Source organism: Bos indicus x Bos taurus, chromosome 19 (genome assembly GCF_003369695.1).
Source record: "Bos indicus x Bos taurus breed Angus x Brahman F1 hybrid chromosome 19, Bos_hybrid_MaternalHap_v2.0, whole genome shotgun sequence".
Classification (NCBI taxonomy): Eukaryota; Metazoa; Chordata; class Mammalia; order Artiodactyla; family Bovidae; genus Bos; species Bos indicus x Bos taurus.
In genome coordinates, this window is record NC_040094.1 from 62,464,074 (window position 1) to 62,479,612 (window position 15,539).

General features: G+C 46.1%; 2 protein-coding genes across 12 annotated transcripts in view; both read left to right on the top strand.

Moving 5' to 3' along the window:
• The window catches only part of LOC113878210 (ATP-binding cassette sub-family A member 6-like), a 67,793-nt gene extending 61,771 nt beyond the window's left edge, over positions 1–6,022 (top strand). For 4 of the 7 annotated variants that reach the window (XM_027519142.1, XM_027519143.1, XM_027519141.1 and 1 more), the window contains 5 exons: positions 926–1,045; positions 1,447–1,587; positions 3,618–3,697; positions 5,277–5,332; positions 5,465–6,022. In XM_027519142.1, the coding sequence (XP_027374943.1) occupies positions 926–1,045; positions 1,447–1,587; positions 3,618–3,697; positions 5,277–5,332; positions 5,465–5,566 (499 nt within the window). In that variant the 3' untranslated portion in view covers positions 5,567–6,022. Of the gene's footprint in view, positions 1–925; positions 1,046–1,446; positions 1,588–3,617; positions 3,698–5,276; positions 5,333–5,464 lie in introns of those variants that run through there. The other 3 variants (XR_003506939.1, XR_003506938.1, XM_027519145.1) reach the window with 3 other exon arrangements.
• A 4,586-nt stretch (positions 6,023–10,608) lies between these two features.
• The window catches only part of LOC113878212 (ATP-binding cassette sub-family A member 9-like), a 54,753-nt gene continuing 49,822 nt past the window's right edge, over positions 10,609–15,539 (top strand). For 3 of the 5 annotated variants that reach the window (XM_027519147.1, XM_027519151.1, XM_027519150.1), the window contains exon 1: positions 10,609–11,053. In XM_027519147.1, coding sequence (XP_027374948.1) covers positions 11,015–11,053 — 39 coding nt within the window. In that variant the 5' untranslated portion in view covers positions 10,609–11,014. Of the gene's footprint in view, positions 11,054–14,092; positions 14,129–15,333; positions 15,360–15,539 lie in introns of those variants that run through there. The other 2 variants (XM_027519148.1, XM_027519149.1) reach the window with 2 other exon arrangements.

A 15,539-nucleotide genomic window follows, 5' to 3' on the forward strand; every position in this document is an offset into this window, starting at 1 on the left:
GGGTCGGGAAGATCCCCTGGAGGAGGGCATGATAACCCACTGCAGTATTCTTGCCTGGAGAATCCATGGACAGAGGAGCCTGGCGGGCTGCAGTCCGTGTGGTTGCAATGAGTCGGACACGACCTAGCAACTGAGCAGCACATCCCCTCATAGGGCACCAGCTTCAAGCAGCGTTCGAGTGGAGTTAGAGAACCTCTCAGGATCTTGCTGGTGTTTTAGGTCTTGCGATTTGGAATGTAGATTAATTTTGCCAGTTATTGAGATGTCTGTAACTTTTTCCTTAGAAACTGTTAGCTTGCTAATACATTTTCCTCCTTTGCTTCGACCCCCGTCCTCCGCTGCCTTTACCTAACCTGTTAAATTTGTTGATATAGATTTTCATTTAATAGTTTTTAAATTCTTCTTATGTTCCTATCAAGAACTTTATATTTGGAGTTATAAAATCCTCCAACCCACTTTCATATTTGTGTCTGTCCAGTATTTTCCCAACTTTTTAAAAGAACTTTGTTACGGAAATTTTATACAAATGGAAAGAGAATCATCTATGACTCTAGTAAGCCAAATGTTCTCCACGTAAGGCCAATCTTTCTTCGTCTTTGCCTCTACCTACTTCCTTTTGCTGCTTTCCAATTATTTTGAAGCAAATACTAGGCAGCATATCCTTCGTTTATAAACATTTCGATTAACTTCTGCTAAAGAAATGAAATTTTCTTTCTTTTAACTTAACCAGAATGCCATTAACACACCTAAAAACACCTAAAAACTTTTACCAAAACCTTCTAAGTAATCACATTTTCCTGTTTGTTTTTTTAAATTTAGGATTTAAATATGATTGATGAATTGTATTTTATCCATAAAATTTCCCTTCCGTCTCTCTTTTTTCTCACCCTTTTAAAATACGGCGTTACTGTTGGGGCTCATTCAGGCAGACGGTCCAGAGAGCCGTTAGAAACACGGCGAGGGGCGCCCTGCTGACCACCCACTCCATGGCCGAGGCGGAGGCCGTGTGCGACCGCGTGGCCATCATGGTGTCCGGGAGGCTGAGGTGGGTGCCGGCCAAGCCTGCCCTGGAATTCTAAACGAGACTTGCTGTGAAAGGGCTAAGCTTGCCCAGTGGCTCAGCGGTAAAGAATCCGAGATGCAGGTTGGATCCCTGGTTCTGGACCATCCCCTGGAGAAGGAAATGGCAACCTGCTCCAGTATTCTTGCCTGGAGAATCCCATGAACAGAGGAGCCTGGCGGACTACAGTCCCTGGGCTCACGAAGACCTGGACACAACTTAGCAACTAACACAGCAACGACATGAAAAGGGCAAAACCACTGTAACCAGCTGACACTCTTCCCCCCTCCCTCAGGGACCCCTTTCCCTACATCTGAAATTTAAGAATAACAGGACAAAATCCCAGGGGTGAGATTTTCCCAGCGTGTCTTCCTTCTTGTTCGCAGATGCATCGGCTCCATCCAACACCTGAAAAACAGCCTCGGCAAGGATTACATTCTGGAACTGAAACTGAAGGAGGCTTCCCAGGGGATGTCGGTCCACACGGAGGTCCTGAGGCTGTTCCCTCGGGCGGCCCTGCAGGAAAGGTGAAGCCGCTCTTGGTTGTGGAGGAGCAGGTTGGCTTTTTCCATCCGCAGTTCCTTCTCTGCTCTGCAAGCACTTCAGGGCGATTAGACTTCAGCATCAAGGGAGGGACCTCAGAAACAGATTTAAGTCTTCCCGATCATAGGAGATTTGTGAGAGTCCCCAGGAAGATGTGTCCCCCCAGGGAGGCCTGGGGATACCGGCCTGGGCCTCCGCGGCCACCCAAGGCTGGTCCCCAGGTCTGGAGCGGGACTTGGAAAAACCGGAGAGGAAGTTCTGATGACCTGAATCTGCACAGAAGCACAGCCAGCCCAGGACACCTTCCCCAGGCTTCCCTGTAAATATTTAAAAGACGTAAATATTTACCATTTTAAAGATGCAAGTGTTTAGAGTGAACCAGCCCCATCGGAAACAGCAATCAGGACCATCAAAGCGTGTGCCTTTAGTGGGGTTTTCCTGCCTCACAATGAAGAACGGAAGGGAGTGTGTCTGTGAGCATAGAGGCAGAGGGGTGTGGTTTTTTAAGGGGAGGGCAGGGAGCTGGAGCAGGAGCTGAATTTGAAATTCCTTGTGGGGAGAAGCCATGTAAGAAGCAGGTGTAACACCCAGTACAAAGTAACAGAATTATCTAGCTGGGTGCAGGGACACGGACTCAGTCCCATTCCCAGACCCTCAAGCCACGGCTTTGATGTAGATGGAGAGGCAGGAGAGCCAAGCTGGGTGGAGACCAGGGTCTGAGCGGCTTCCGGGCAGCCGGGGGCTTCACAATCTGTCTAGAACGAGCCATGCGTGGGGCCTGAGGTCTCAGCAGAGGTGGGACAAGGGGACCGGGGCAGAAATCAGCCCCGGCACTTTCTCTCCTTCAAGCTGGGTCAACTGCAGGTTGGCACAAGCCATCGGGCTGCCTCCCTCTACAAGGATTGCTGCTGCAGCTGCGGACCTCCAACACCCCTGAGAGCGTTCCGGGGGGAGGGCAGGCATGAGGCGTCTGTGCCCCTGGGAAACAGCTCCGGGCCTCAGATGGTTAGATGTTCTCAGGAGCCCATTTTACGAGCCCAACTCTTGCACCTCCCCACATCTAGAAAAGCACCAACCTCCTTCATGGCGACGACGGCTCCTCGTGGTCAGCAGCAACTGTCACGAGACCAGCAGAATCCTCTGCAAAGAAACACGTGCCCGATTACACATACCCCCTCCACCAGAATCACCTCCATACTGGCCTTGCCCCGCGGCCTCTTGGGAGCAGTGTCTCAGCGATCTCATGCGCTGTCTCTCGGGCTACAGTCCTCATTCTGCCCCAAATCAAACAACTCACAACTCTCACGTTGTGCTTTTTTTTTTTTTAAGTGTAAAGCCGTCTCAATCCCTCACTATTATGACCCTCACTCTCAACCATGTCTCTTGCCTTCGCTTTCTGGTTACAGGGATGAAATGTTGGGATTAGTTCTAAATTATTCAAACTCATCAGAGGGATTCATTCAGAATGCCTATGTTCCACGAGAAATAGGTTTGAATAAACTAAACTGAGCGTTGTGTTGCTCAGTTGCTAAACGGTGTCTGACTCTTTGAAACCCCATGGGCTGCAGCACGCCAGACTCCCCTGTCCTTCAGTATTTCCTGGAGCTTGCTCAAATTCGTGTCCATCGAGTCGGTGATGCCATCCAACCATCTCATCCTCTGTCGCCCTCTTGTCCTGCCCTCCGTCTTTCCCAGCATCAGGGTCTTTTTCCAATGAGTCAGCTCTTTGCGTCAGATGGCCAAAGTATTAGAGCATAAATGTGATTAGACTGGATCACTTCCAGGAGAATTATCTCCAACTGCCAGCCAACAAAGCCACTGCAAGAAATATCTATTGAAATTTATCTTATTGTTTCATATTGAAGCCAAATGTTAATTTGTATTCATTTTATCTGTTAATAAATTTTTTAAAATAATAAAATAGGTTTACTAACTTTTAACATCAGCATTTATTTTGATGGTCTTTTTCCCCCTTGAAACTCAAGATGAAGTGTGACCGTGTCTCTGTCTCCAGGTACTCCTCGTCCTCAGCTTACAGGCTGCCTGTGCAGGACGTTCAGCCCCTCTCTCAGGCCTTTCACAAGTTAGAGACAGGTAAGCGTGGCCATTTTTAAATAAAACCTTTGAAGAATTAGTTCTTACCTTAATTATGTTCATTTTTCAATTGATGTAAGCTGATTTACACTATTATATTTGTTTTAGGCATACAAAGTAGTGGTTCAAAGTTTTTGTAGATTATACTCCATTTAAAATTAGTATAAAATGCTGGCTGTATTCCCTGTGCTATACAGTACATCCTTGTAGTTTTTACTTTATGTGAGATATATATATACACAGCACACCTTCTTTATCCATTAGTCTGTAGATGGGCACTTAGTTGGCTTCCATATGTTAGCTATTGTAGACAACACTATTTTTGAACATTGGAGTATATGAATCTTCTTGAATTGGTGTTTTCATTTTCTTTAGCTGTATATCCAGGAGTGGGATTTCTAGATCACAGAGTAGTTCTATTTTTAGAACAAGCTGCAAGGTAGATGTTCGTAAAGCTACGTAACCCCTGTGTGTCTAGATGGCTCGTCTCTAAGTGAAAGGTGGTGTCAGTGGCCACTTGGCAGGATTACTAAGAGGACTGAGTAACCTCATCTGGAAGAGCCTAGAACAGTGCCCGACTCCTCGTGTCTGAGACGGAAGAGCTCTCCGGCTTGCTTTCTTGCTCTTTCTAACACACCAGACATAGCCGCCTGCCCCTGCGCAGGGCTGCACACTCTGATCCTTCTTCCCCGAATTCTGCTTCTTAAATGTCCAGGCTGTTCCTCACTTCTCTTAGGTTTATGCTCAATTATCACCTTATTACTGTGACCTTCCTTAAAACCATCCTGGAAACATCTCTTATTTGCTAGATGTATCTTTTCTCCAGAGGAGCTACTGTTACTTACTTAATTACACGTGTAAGTGCTTCTTTAGAACGCAGACGGCATGAAGGCAGAGGTTTAGGCTTTGCCTGATCTCTCCTGCTCCGTCCCTGGCACCCAGGGGTGGCTCATGCATAGAGGATCCTGAGTAAACGGTGAACCATGCACCCAGGGGTGGCTCGTGCATAGAGGATCCTGTGTGTGTAAACGGTGAACCGTGCACCCGTGAGTGTGTGTGGAGTGCATCTGATGGCTGGTCTCATGCAGATTTTCTGGTGGGGAGGCCCAGTAGAGAGACGGGCCTGGAGAGGAACTGGCTGTAGCACAGTGACGCAGGACTTTGAGATCTTTTTAAAGGGAATGAGATGGAATTGCAACCTTCCTCTGTGTAAGAATGTATCGGTGAGTTCCTCAGTCCCTCAAGGAACTTAGCTGTCTCCCCAAGATACACCTACTAATAGGTTGGCTATGAAGTTTGTTTGAGTTTTTCCATAAGATGTTATGAAAGAACTTTGTGGCCAACCCAGTAATAAACCATATTATCAGTAAGTAATGTGAGGAAATTCTAATGTCAAGATGAGTTTAATATGCGTTTATACCGATACTATGACTTCTCACTTCATTCTTTCACCAAACATTTGTTCATTCCGTTCTGTGTTCCATTTATACTCATTACTGGCACTTTTATTTTAGATGACTTAGATGGTTGGTAATAAATAAATTGTAAACATCTACTACCAGTCTATTTTTTCTTTCAGTGAAACGTAACTTTAACCTGGAAGAATACAGCCTCTCTCAGTGCACCTTGGGAAAGGTGAGTCGTCCCGTGTGGTCTGGCGTCCTTCCTGTAAATTTCACGCAAAAGTCCCGTGTATATTGCCTGTTTCTTTTGAGGCCAATCAACAGCTTGCTTATTGTTTTTCCTTCTTCTTTGCCTCCCATTCAGGTGTTCTTAGAACTTTCTAAGGAGCAGGAGCTGGGAAATGTCGATGAAGAGGTTAATACAACCATGAGGTGGAAACTCCTCTGCCATTCAGAGGGCCCTTGAAGCCTCCAGCTTGATCATTCTCTGTTGATATTATTTAAGCTCATGTCATATGTAACAATTAGCAGTATATATAATTTTAAAACAACTTCCCAGTTGGTGCTAGTGGTAAAGAACTCGCCTGCCAATGCAAGAGACACAAGAGACGCGGATTCAATCCCTGGGTCAGGAAGATCTCCTGGAGGAGGGCACGGCAACGCACTCCAGTGTTCTTGCCTGGAGAATCCCACGGACAGGGGAGCCTGCTGAATAGCACAGGGAACCGGTACTCAGGGCTCTGTGGTGACCTAAATGGGAAGGAAATCCAAAAACGAGGAGTTGTATGTATATGTATAACTAACTCTCTTTGCTGTACCATGGAGACTCTCACAACATTGTAAAGCAACTATACTTCGATAAAAATGAATAACAAAGACACAGATTTTATAAACAAAAAATAAAATAAATTTAAAATTGTGTAGTGGAAAGGTTGTTTATGTGTGGTGTGAAACAGATTGCTTCCAATTTCAAGATGGTAGTTAGGCAAAAGGTAAGACAGGGAAAATATATCTCAAAAACCTAGTAAACTTCCAGTAAAAAAAATTGACTAGAAGGCAGGCCATATTTGACCCATGTATTAGCTGAAAATTTCCTAGAGCTTAAAAACAGATACAAGTTCTTTGACTTTTTTTTAATGGAAGTATAGTTGATACATGGGGCTTCTCTGATAGCTCAGTTGGTAAAAAAAATTTGCCTTCAATGCAGGAGACCCCTTTCAATTCCTGGGTCGGGAAGATCTGGAATAGGGAAAAGCTACCCACTCCAGTGTTCTTGGGCTTCCCTTGTAGCTTAGCTGGTAACGAATCCGCCTGCAATGCAGGAGGCCTGGGTTCGATCCCTGGGTTGGGAAGATCCCCTGGAGAAGGGAAAGGCTACCCACTCCAGTATTCTGGCCTGGAGAATTCCATGGACTGTATAGTTCATGGGGTCGCAAAGAGTAGGACACAACTGAGCGACTTTTACTTCCTTATAGCTGATGTATAATATTAGTGTCACGTATATAATGTAGTGATTCAAACTTTTTACAGATTATAGTTCCTTTAAAGTTATTGCAAAGCGTGGCCCTTCCCTGGGCTGTGTAGTGTGTCCTCGCAGCTCACTTATTCACACAGTGGCTTGTGCTCTTGACCCCTCTTCCTTCCCTACTCCCCTCACCCCGCTGGTGACCGATAGTTTGCTCTCTATATCTGTGAGTCTGTTTCTGATTTGTTTTACTCAGTCATTTATTTTTTAGATTCCACACATAAGTGATCACATATTCCTCCTTTACTACCCTGCCCAACAAACCCTAAATGTAAAAATTCTGTATGACCCCATTGGATGCTGTTGTGTTCTCTGACACTTACAGGTGAGAAAAGTGAAGTTTCCAGAGAAAATCACTTGCCAGCACTGCACAGCCCGTAAGAAGCAGGGCTAAGGTTTCAAGGTCAAATGTGCTGAAGGACGTCCTCGGGGGCAGGAAGGGAGCACGGTGTCCAGCTCAGGCCGTGGAGGGAAGACGGGTGGAGACGCTGAGTGTTAACATCTCCCAAAGAGCGTAGGCTTAGATACATCGGCCAACGTTAAAAGGTGAGCACCAGTAGAACAACATACCGGGAGGTTCTCACTCAGAACTTTCCAGATGAAGAGAAAACAAGAGCAAGGAGAGGAACAGAGGGAAAACAATCTGTGTAGGAGTGGGGAAGTGGAAAACCACAGGCAAGCTTAATTTAGACACTGTCCCATCAAACAGCTGGGTGAGGCGGACTGCTGATCCTACGACATACATTCCTTGTGGAAAGTAAAAGATTTGCAGAAGAGGTGAAAGAAAAATAAAATTATTCTGCTCCATGAGACATCCCAGAGGCAGATCATGTTGTTTAGTCACTAAGTCGTGTCTGACTCTTGCTACTCCATGGACGGTAGCCCGCCAAGCTCCTCTGTCCATGGGATTGTCTAGGCAAGAATACTGGAGTGGGTAGCCATTCCTTTCTCCAGGGAATTGTCCCAACCGAGGGGATTCACCTGCGTCTCTTGTGTTTCTTGAATTGGCAGGCAGGGTCTTTACCTCTGAGCCACCTGGGAAGCCCGGGCAGATCATGGAGAGAGGCTAAAAGACGCCCAAGAAATGGGACCACAAATAAGATTGGAAGATGGTAATATGTCATACAAAGGGTGTGGCAAGACAAAAAAAAAAGTTCATAAAGCAGGACCAAGCAAAATATTATATTTTTAAGAAACAAGGAAATTTTGGGAGAGTATCTACCAAAACCCAAATGTAGGCAGTGCAGCTAGGTCAGGAAAGGTGAAGGGCCAGAGCAGGGAAGACTCTGGAAAAGAGCAGCGTCCCCGCCTCTTTCTGTCAGGCTCTGGGCTGCTGCGTGCTCTCTTGGCAGATCAGGTCCTTACACTTTGACCTGGCGCGGTTTTGAGGGCTGCACACAAGTCCCACGGCCCCAGGTACTCTGCACAAATCGCCAGGAGAGTGTCCAGGAGGAGGCGTTAGCTCCATGCAAAAGACAGCATCTGACGTCCAGCCCTGGAGAATACTGCTGCAAAACACAGGAGGCAAAGTCAAGGAGAACCATAAAACGCACGCACCTCCCTGAGACTCGCAGAGGGAAGAGAGACATACGTTGGGCTCATGACACGGCACTTGTCATCTGAGCTCCCAGGCTGAAGGCGGGGTTTAACCCAGGTTCTGTTGGTCGCCAGCTGTTTGATTTTGTGCAAGTTATTTAAGCTCAGGGACTCACTTTACTCATCTGTGAAATAGGAGTGATTGGACTTTCCAGTGAAGGGGATAAGCTCTGCATAGCCCTGTGCTATAATTAACGGGGCTTCTTTGAAAAATAAGAATGACTTTCTCATCAGCCCCAGGCGAAGGGCTGGGAGCAGTAAAAAGTACGTTGTGGAAAGACATCTTGAAAACAAGATGTTGAAGTACTGATGTGACTGATGGAAAACCATCAGTGACTGTTCCCGTAACCAGAGCCTTGAGAGAGTTGCTGAGAAAGGGCATCACTAGCCAAAAAGCTAAACAGTCCTGAAAGGCCTAAAGGTTTGGCATTGAGGACTGTGCATTGTATGTCTTTATCCCGGATCTGAGATTGTAAAGAACAGATATCTCTAGAGCACGAACAAGGAAGTAGAAGTTAACAATAAAAGACACGTGTGGATCAGGATCTGGGTTTTGCCTTCGAGTGGCATCAGCCCTCCGACCCCCACTGTATTTCTGAGTCTTCTTTTCCTTAATTCTTCTGTGCCACCGCTCCCTCGGGTCGGTTCGTTGTTGGGCTGATCCTGACATCCAGTTGGCTCAGAGGTGAAGAATCTGCCCTCCAGTGCAGGAGACACAGCCCTGGGTTCCATCCCTGGGTCAGGAAGATCCCCTGGAGGAGAGCATGGCAACCACTTCAGTGTTCTTGCCTGGAGAATCCCACGGACAGAGGATCCTGGTGGGTTACAATCCAAAGCGTCTCAAAAGAGTCAGACACAACTGAGCAGGCACGTGCATGATAATGCCCACCTCGTGAGATTCTTATGTTTATTCAGTGTGGCAATATTTCACTGTGCCTTGCACATAATAAATACCATATGTGATTGCTTCATAAGGACATTACACTACAAAATTAGTGCTATTCCACTTCTGAAATCCCAACAGGACAGTTGTTTTTTAATTGGGAAGCGGAAACCAAAGCTTATTTAGAAGAGTGCAGACATGACTTGACCAAGAAAATGTTGAAAAAGAGGATTAATGAGGGTGTGCTTGCTGTGTTACGACACTATAAAGATTACCACATGGTCAAAGAAGAGGCCAGCGTGTTGAAAGAACCCAGTCCAGAAGCCAACTGGGGTCAGAAGACATAATCTCTCTCCTAGATACAAAGTTCATCTGAAAACAAAATGTCCACATTATATTCTCTGGCAGGTGTTATTAAGTCTGATAATTTTGTATCTTCTGCAGAAGACAGCAGCCGTACAGCAACAATCAGAGCCTGTCTTTGTTTGGCAGTCGTAGGCATTAGTGAGTTCAATCTGCCTCTATTTTGCTAGCCTAGCCATTTCTGGACTCGTACAATTTGCAAGAGAATAAATATGAGAGAATGGGAGGTGAATGAGGAAGATCTCATGTGATTATCACAGCCCGTAGGAAACGGATGAGCCTACTTGGTTTGAGAATTGCCCGCACAGCATATACCCTCACGGGCGTTTTCAGGAAGCAGTTACAGCACAGGGGAACGCAACAGACCCACACAGTGAGCAGAGACACGCTGGCCCCTACTCACCTTTCTTCTCCACGAATTATACTTTCATGAAATTACAATTTCATGTAATTTCATGAGCAACTTTCTCACTTTTTTTTAGAATTGCCTCATCTTTGATTTACCTGAAATGCTCAAAAAAAGATAGAACGGCAGCTCTTACCTGTTAAAAATGTTTCTTCAATAATATGAAAAACAAGATGTCCTAAAAACCACCGGCTGCTTACAGAGAAAGTAAAGCCGCTTTACAGAGAAAGTCTGCCTTCCGGCACTTTTGCAGAAACAAGAAGCTCGTAGCTCTTGGGAGGGCAGGTGCTTTTAGGTGACGTTGCTCTAAGGACTCTCGTATTCCCCACTGCAAGAAAGATGCCGCAGGTAGCTTGCATGCAACACAACTCAGATGAAGATGAAAATTCAGTTCATTTTGTTCCCTTAAAAAAATTACATTCTTCTTCGCCATACTTCTATATCCAGATTTTAAGAACTAAATTTCAGTGGAGACTTTTGAGTTGCTTTCTGGCCCGTTTCTGTATTTGTCTTTTTTTTTTTTTTTTTTTTCGAATGGGTACCTGAGTGCTTCTCACAGGCATCCCCCGGGCTCAGCACAGTGTGTGTGTGTGTGTGTGAGCTGCTCAGCCGTGCCCAGCTCTTTGCGACCCCATGGACAGTAGCCTGCCAGGCTTCTCTGGCCATGGGATTCTCCCAAAAATACTGGAGTGGGGTGCCGTTCCCTTCTCCATGTCATTTTTTTTTTTTTCTTTTTTACTTGTCTCTGCTCTGTTCCGAACTGTTTCTTTACTTATATTTCTTTAAAAGACTGTGTTGGGAGTCAGCTCTCCCATGAGGGCCTTGCGTAGAAAAGCGAATTGGAAAAGACTAGCTTCTCTTTGATTTGATAGTACTGACGCTTGCTGGGTCCAGCCAGCCATCTGCAGCCACGAACTCCCTGCTGAGGAGCTGGCGGGGAGACAAAGAAACAGGAAACTGTAAAGAAGTCGCCACGTGATGTCAGCAGAGTTTTGGCAGTCTGGCTGAATTAAGACCATAGTCCTTTTCAGAAACCGTTCTACACGGAACTATTCACAATAAACATGAAATTAAAAGCGTTGATGTAGTAGTGACCCAAAAGGAATGTGAATTGTTCTCCAGGACCCGCGGAGACCCGTGGATGAACTGTTTCTGGAGTCTTGCTCCAGCTTTCCTGAGAGTAAGTTAACCTCTGAAAATGTGGTTTTGCAAATGAAAATATAACGTGTGACTTCAAACAGGGAATGCCAAACACTTGGATGAAAACTGTGAGATGCAGGATGTTGTTAGCAAGTCATTTTGATTTTTCAAATTATCTGAGTATTTCATATTGTATTGTAAATAACCACTTGGAGAACCAATATTTATTTAAATTTTTACCCTATGACTAAAGCATGTTTGGACAAATAGCATGTTTTGTCTAAGAGACTATTGGATAAGCTGAAAGGAATGAGACTTAATGTTGCCTCTTTACAAGGATGAGCTATATTTCTCAAACTGTAAGAATTACTTATTCTTTTTTGTTCATTTTCAATTTTGCTGCCAGAGGCTTTATATGCATTGGGGGGATACATGATTTTCTGAGTATTAGTTTTTTTTTTAACCAGAGACCTAAGGTTCTGAGTATTTAAATGATTTAAATGGCTTCATCAAGAAACCTGAAGGTTATATTTTCATCGACCTTGTTTATCATTCTAAATTTTTGCGAAATTTGTTGTGTAACATGTTTATTCTCTGAATACTGGGAATTCTGTCTGAATAGGAAATGACTGGCTTTTATAGCCAAGTTATTATTAGATCACACAGGCTCCTACTCAGAGCAATTTAAGCTAAATAGATGTTTTGTGTAACTACAGTGAATAGTATTTTTATTTCTGACCAGGACATGCCGTGGGGAAAAAAAAAATCAGCCTTAACAGTTAAAAACGCCAGTCACGACTAGATCATGTTCATCATTCTTTAAAATGTTCTCCAGCACACACATTCATCCACAGCAGGAAAGTAGAGGAGGCCCCAGTGTTAACCCTTCCAGACACCCCAGTCTACGGCACCGCTGGTTTCCTAACCAGGAATGTTTCATATCCGTGTATATTTTTTCCTTTTTGTTTTTCCTGGTGCACCGGGTCCTTATTGCCGTGCAGGCTTCTATCGAGCTGCAGCCGGGGGCTTCTCATCACCCTGCTGTCTGCTGGCGTCTGCTGGCGTCGATCACGGGCTCCAGGGCCCTCGGGCTTCAGTGTTTGCAGCTTGCAGGCTCTAGACACAGGCTCAGACCCACAGGCTCAGTGGCTCTGCACAAGCGGGATCTTCCCAGACCAGGGTGTGAACCAGCGTGCCTTGCATTGCAAAGCAGGTTCGTACGCCCGGGGCACCAGAGAAGCCCTGGATATATTTCGGTTTGGTTTCAGTCACAGTCTGCTCTGATGCTGACGTTATAATCAGGAACTCATCCACATAGCTTCTAAATCCTTCCTTCCTTCCTGGACAGGTTCTAAACTTGAATCCATGCCCTCTTGTGTTCCCCCAACAAGGTACAGCCCAGACGGAATCCCCAGTCACCTTCTCTGTGTGTCCCGAGGCCCTCGTTCTAGACCGACCGACTTTAGGATCTCTTCCGTCTTACTCCCTGACTCCATGTTCTCAGACTCCTCTTCTGCTCCTGGGGTTAGTTTTTTTATCGCTGCTATAAACAAATGGCCACACACTTAATGGCTTAACACACAGAGAGATGTATCACTGCACAGCTCGGGAGGTAGGAAGTGGGACCTGGGTGTCACTGGACCAAAATCAAGGTGTTGGCAAGGCTGTGTTCCTTTGTGGAGGATGTAGGAGAGAATTCTGTTTTCTTATCTTTCTTGGCTTCTAGATGCATCTGTGTCCCTGGCTCACGCCCTTCTTTCTCCATCTCAGAAGCAAACAACAGATTGAGTCCTTGAAACAGCACTTTAGGGATATCCCAGCTGGCGCAGTGGTAAAGAATCTGCCTGCCAATGCAGGAGACGCAAGAGATGTGTGTTCGATCCCTGGGTGGGGAAGATCCCCTGGAGGAAGAAATGGCAATCCACTGCAGTATTCTAGCCTGGAAAATTCCATTGACAGAGGAGCCTGGTGGGCTACAGTCTATGGGTTTGCAAAGAGTCGGACACGACAGAGTGACTGAGGACACTCACCGCATCGCTTCACTCTGACCTCCTCTTCTGCCTCCCTTTTGCACGTCTAAGGACCCTTGTGGTGACGCTGGGTGTGCCCTGATGACCCAAGCTTATCTCCCTGATTTGAAGTCAGTTGGCTGCCAACCTTACGACAGGCTGCTGCCTTTACCCTCCAGTGCCCCAGGCGCATTGCTTCGTAGCGAGGTCTCCAGAACTTGGCAACCTGGGGTAAATCCCTGGCCTGTGGACCTGTGTTTGTGCCTCAGTTTCCTCATCTGTGGAATGGGGAGAATAATATACCAAAGATTTATTGGAAGGGTTGAACTAATTTTAATAAAACACTTGGCGCTACCTGGAACATAAAAATAACATCATTAAATGTAGTTAGTATTATTTCCTTCCCAATCTCTTATATTCAAACTACTTCCACTCGCTCATTGTTTCAGCTGAATGATTGAATGATTGTTTCAAACAAAGCTCCTGGCTGTTTTGATCATTTATTTTCCTGAGTTTAAAACTCCTGTTTCATGTGCTACCTCCACTCCCACCCCTCTTCTAAGTGAATGAAAGATTCTTTAAATTCAATGGTTGTTGTTGTTCAGCCACTCAGTCATGTCTGACTCTTGTGATCCCATGGACTGCAGCACGCCAGGCCTCCCTGTCCTTCACCATCTCCCGGAGCTTGCTCAAACTCATGTCCATTGAGTCGGTGATGCCATCCAACCATCTCATCATCCGTTGTCCCCTTCTCCTCCCGCCCTCAGTTTTTCCCAGCTTCAGGGTCTTTTCCAGTGAGTTAGCTCTTTGCATCCAGAGAAGGCAATGGCACCCCACTCCAGTACTCTTGCCTGGGAAATCCCATGGACGGAGGAGCCTGGTGGGCTACAGTCCATGGGGCCGCGAAGAGTCAGACGACTGAGCGACTTCACTTTCACTTTTCACTTTCATGCATTGGAGAAGGAAATGGCAACCCACTCCAGTGTTCTTGCCTGGAGAATCCCAGGGACAGAGGAGCCTGGTGGGCTGCCGTCTACGGGGTCGCACAGAGTCGGACACGACTGACGCGCCGCCGCCGCAGCAGCAGCAGCAGCTCTTTGCATCAGGTACTTTACAGTTTTCAAAAGTTTCACACACGTGAACCATACACTCCCATGACACCCTTTCCCCTACCCGCCCCCCGTGTCTCCCTCCCCTTTCTCCCCACTGGCAACCACTAGTTTGTTCTCTGTATGTGAGAGTCTGTCTTTTCTGTTTTATTCACTAGTTTGTAATACTTTTTAGATCCCACACGCATGTGACGTCACACAGCATGTGTCTCTCTCTGTCCGCCTATCTCACTTAGCATAACGCTCTCCAAGTCCATCCATGTTGTTGCAAATGGAAAAACTTCATTTTTCATAACTGAGTAATATTCCGTCCTCTTTAGCCAGTCTCTGTTGGTGGACACTGGGCTGCTTCCACACCCTGGCGACTGTAAATAATGCTGCTGTCAACACCCGGGAAGGGACAGTGAAAGTCGCCCAGTCGTGTCCGGCTCTGCGACCCCATGGACTACGCAGTGGGTGGAATTCTCCAGGCAGGAATCCTGGAGCTGGTAGCCTTTCCCTTCTCCAGGGGATCTTCCCAACCCAGGACTCCCACATTACAAGCAGATTCCTTACCAGCTGAGCCACAGCGGAAGCCCGAACATTGGGGTGCGTGCATCTTTTCAAATCGGTGTTTTTGTTATTTTCAGATATATGCCCGGAGTGGCACTGCTCAGCCATATGGTAGTGCTGTTTTTAGTTTTGCAAGAAACCTTAGCATGGCTCTCCTCATTGGCCGCAGCCATGTACGTTCCCATGCACAGTGTTCAAGGGTTCCCTTTTCTCCACACCCCCACCAACATTTGTAATTTGTGGTGTTTCTGATAATGGCATTCTGACCATGGTGAGGTGATATCTCATTGCAGTTTGGGCTTGCCTTTCCCCGATGATTACCAATATGATACTGAGCGTCTTTTCTTGGGCCTCTGCCTCTCCTCATTGGAAAAATGTCTCTTCAGCTCTTCTGCCCACTTTTAATAGGCTTGTTTGTTTTTGGGGGGGGTTGAGTTGTAGGTGCTGGTTATATATGTTGGATGGCTATTGGTCACCTTTTCATTGTCCTGGATGTTCTCTACTGCACGCAGTATTACTTAATACGGACTTCCCAGGTGGCTCATTGGTAAAGAACCCGCCTGCCAATGTAGGAGACGCAGGTTCAGTCTCTGGGTCGGGAAGATCCCCTAGAGAAGGGAATGACGACTGACTCCAGTATTCCCGGCAAATCCCAAGGACAGAGGAGCCTGGCGAGGTATAGTCCATGGGGGCGCAAAGGAGTCAGATAGGACGGAGCAACTGAGCATGCATGCGTTAATTAATATAAATGATGTAGCGGTATCACTTTCAACCTTCTTTTCCAGTTTTTAAATTGGCACTGTGTTTTAAAATCTCTCCTCATGGATCAGTGGGTACTGATTTACCGCCTCTGAAT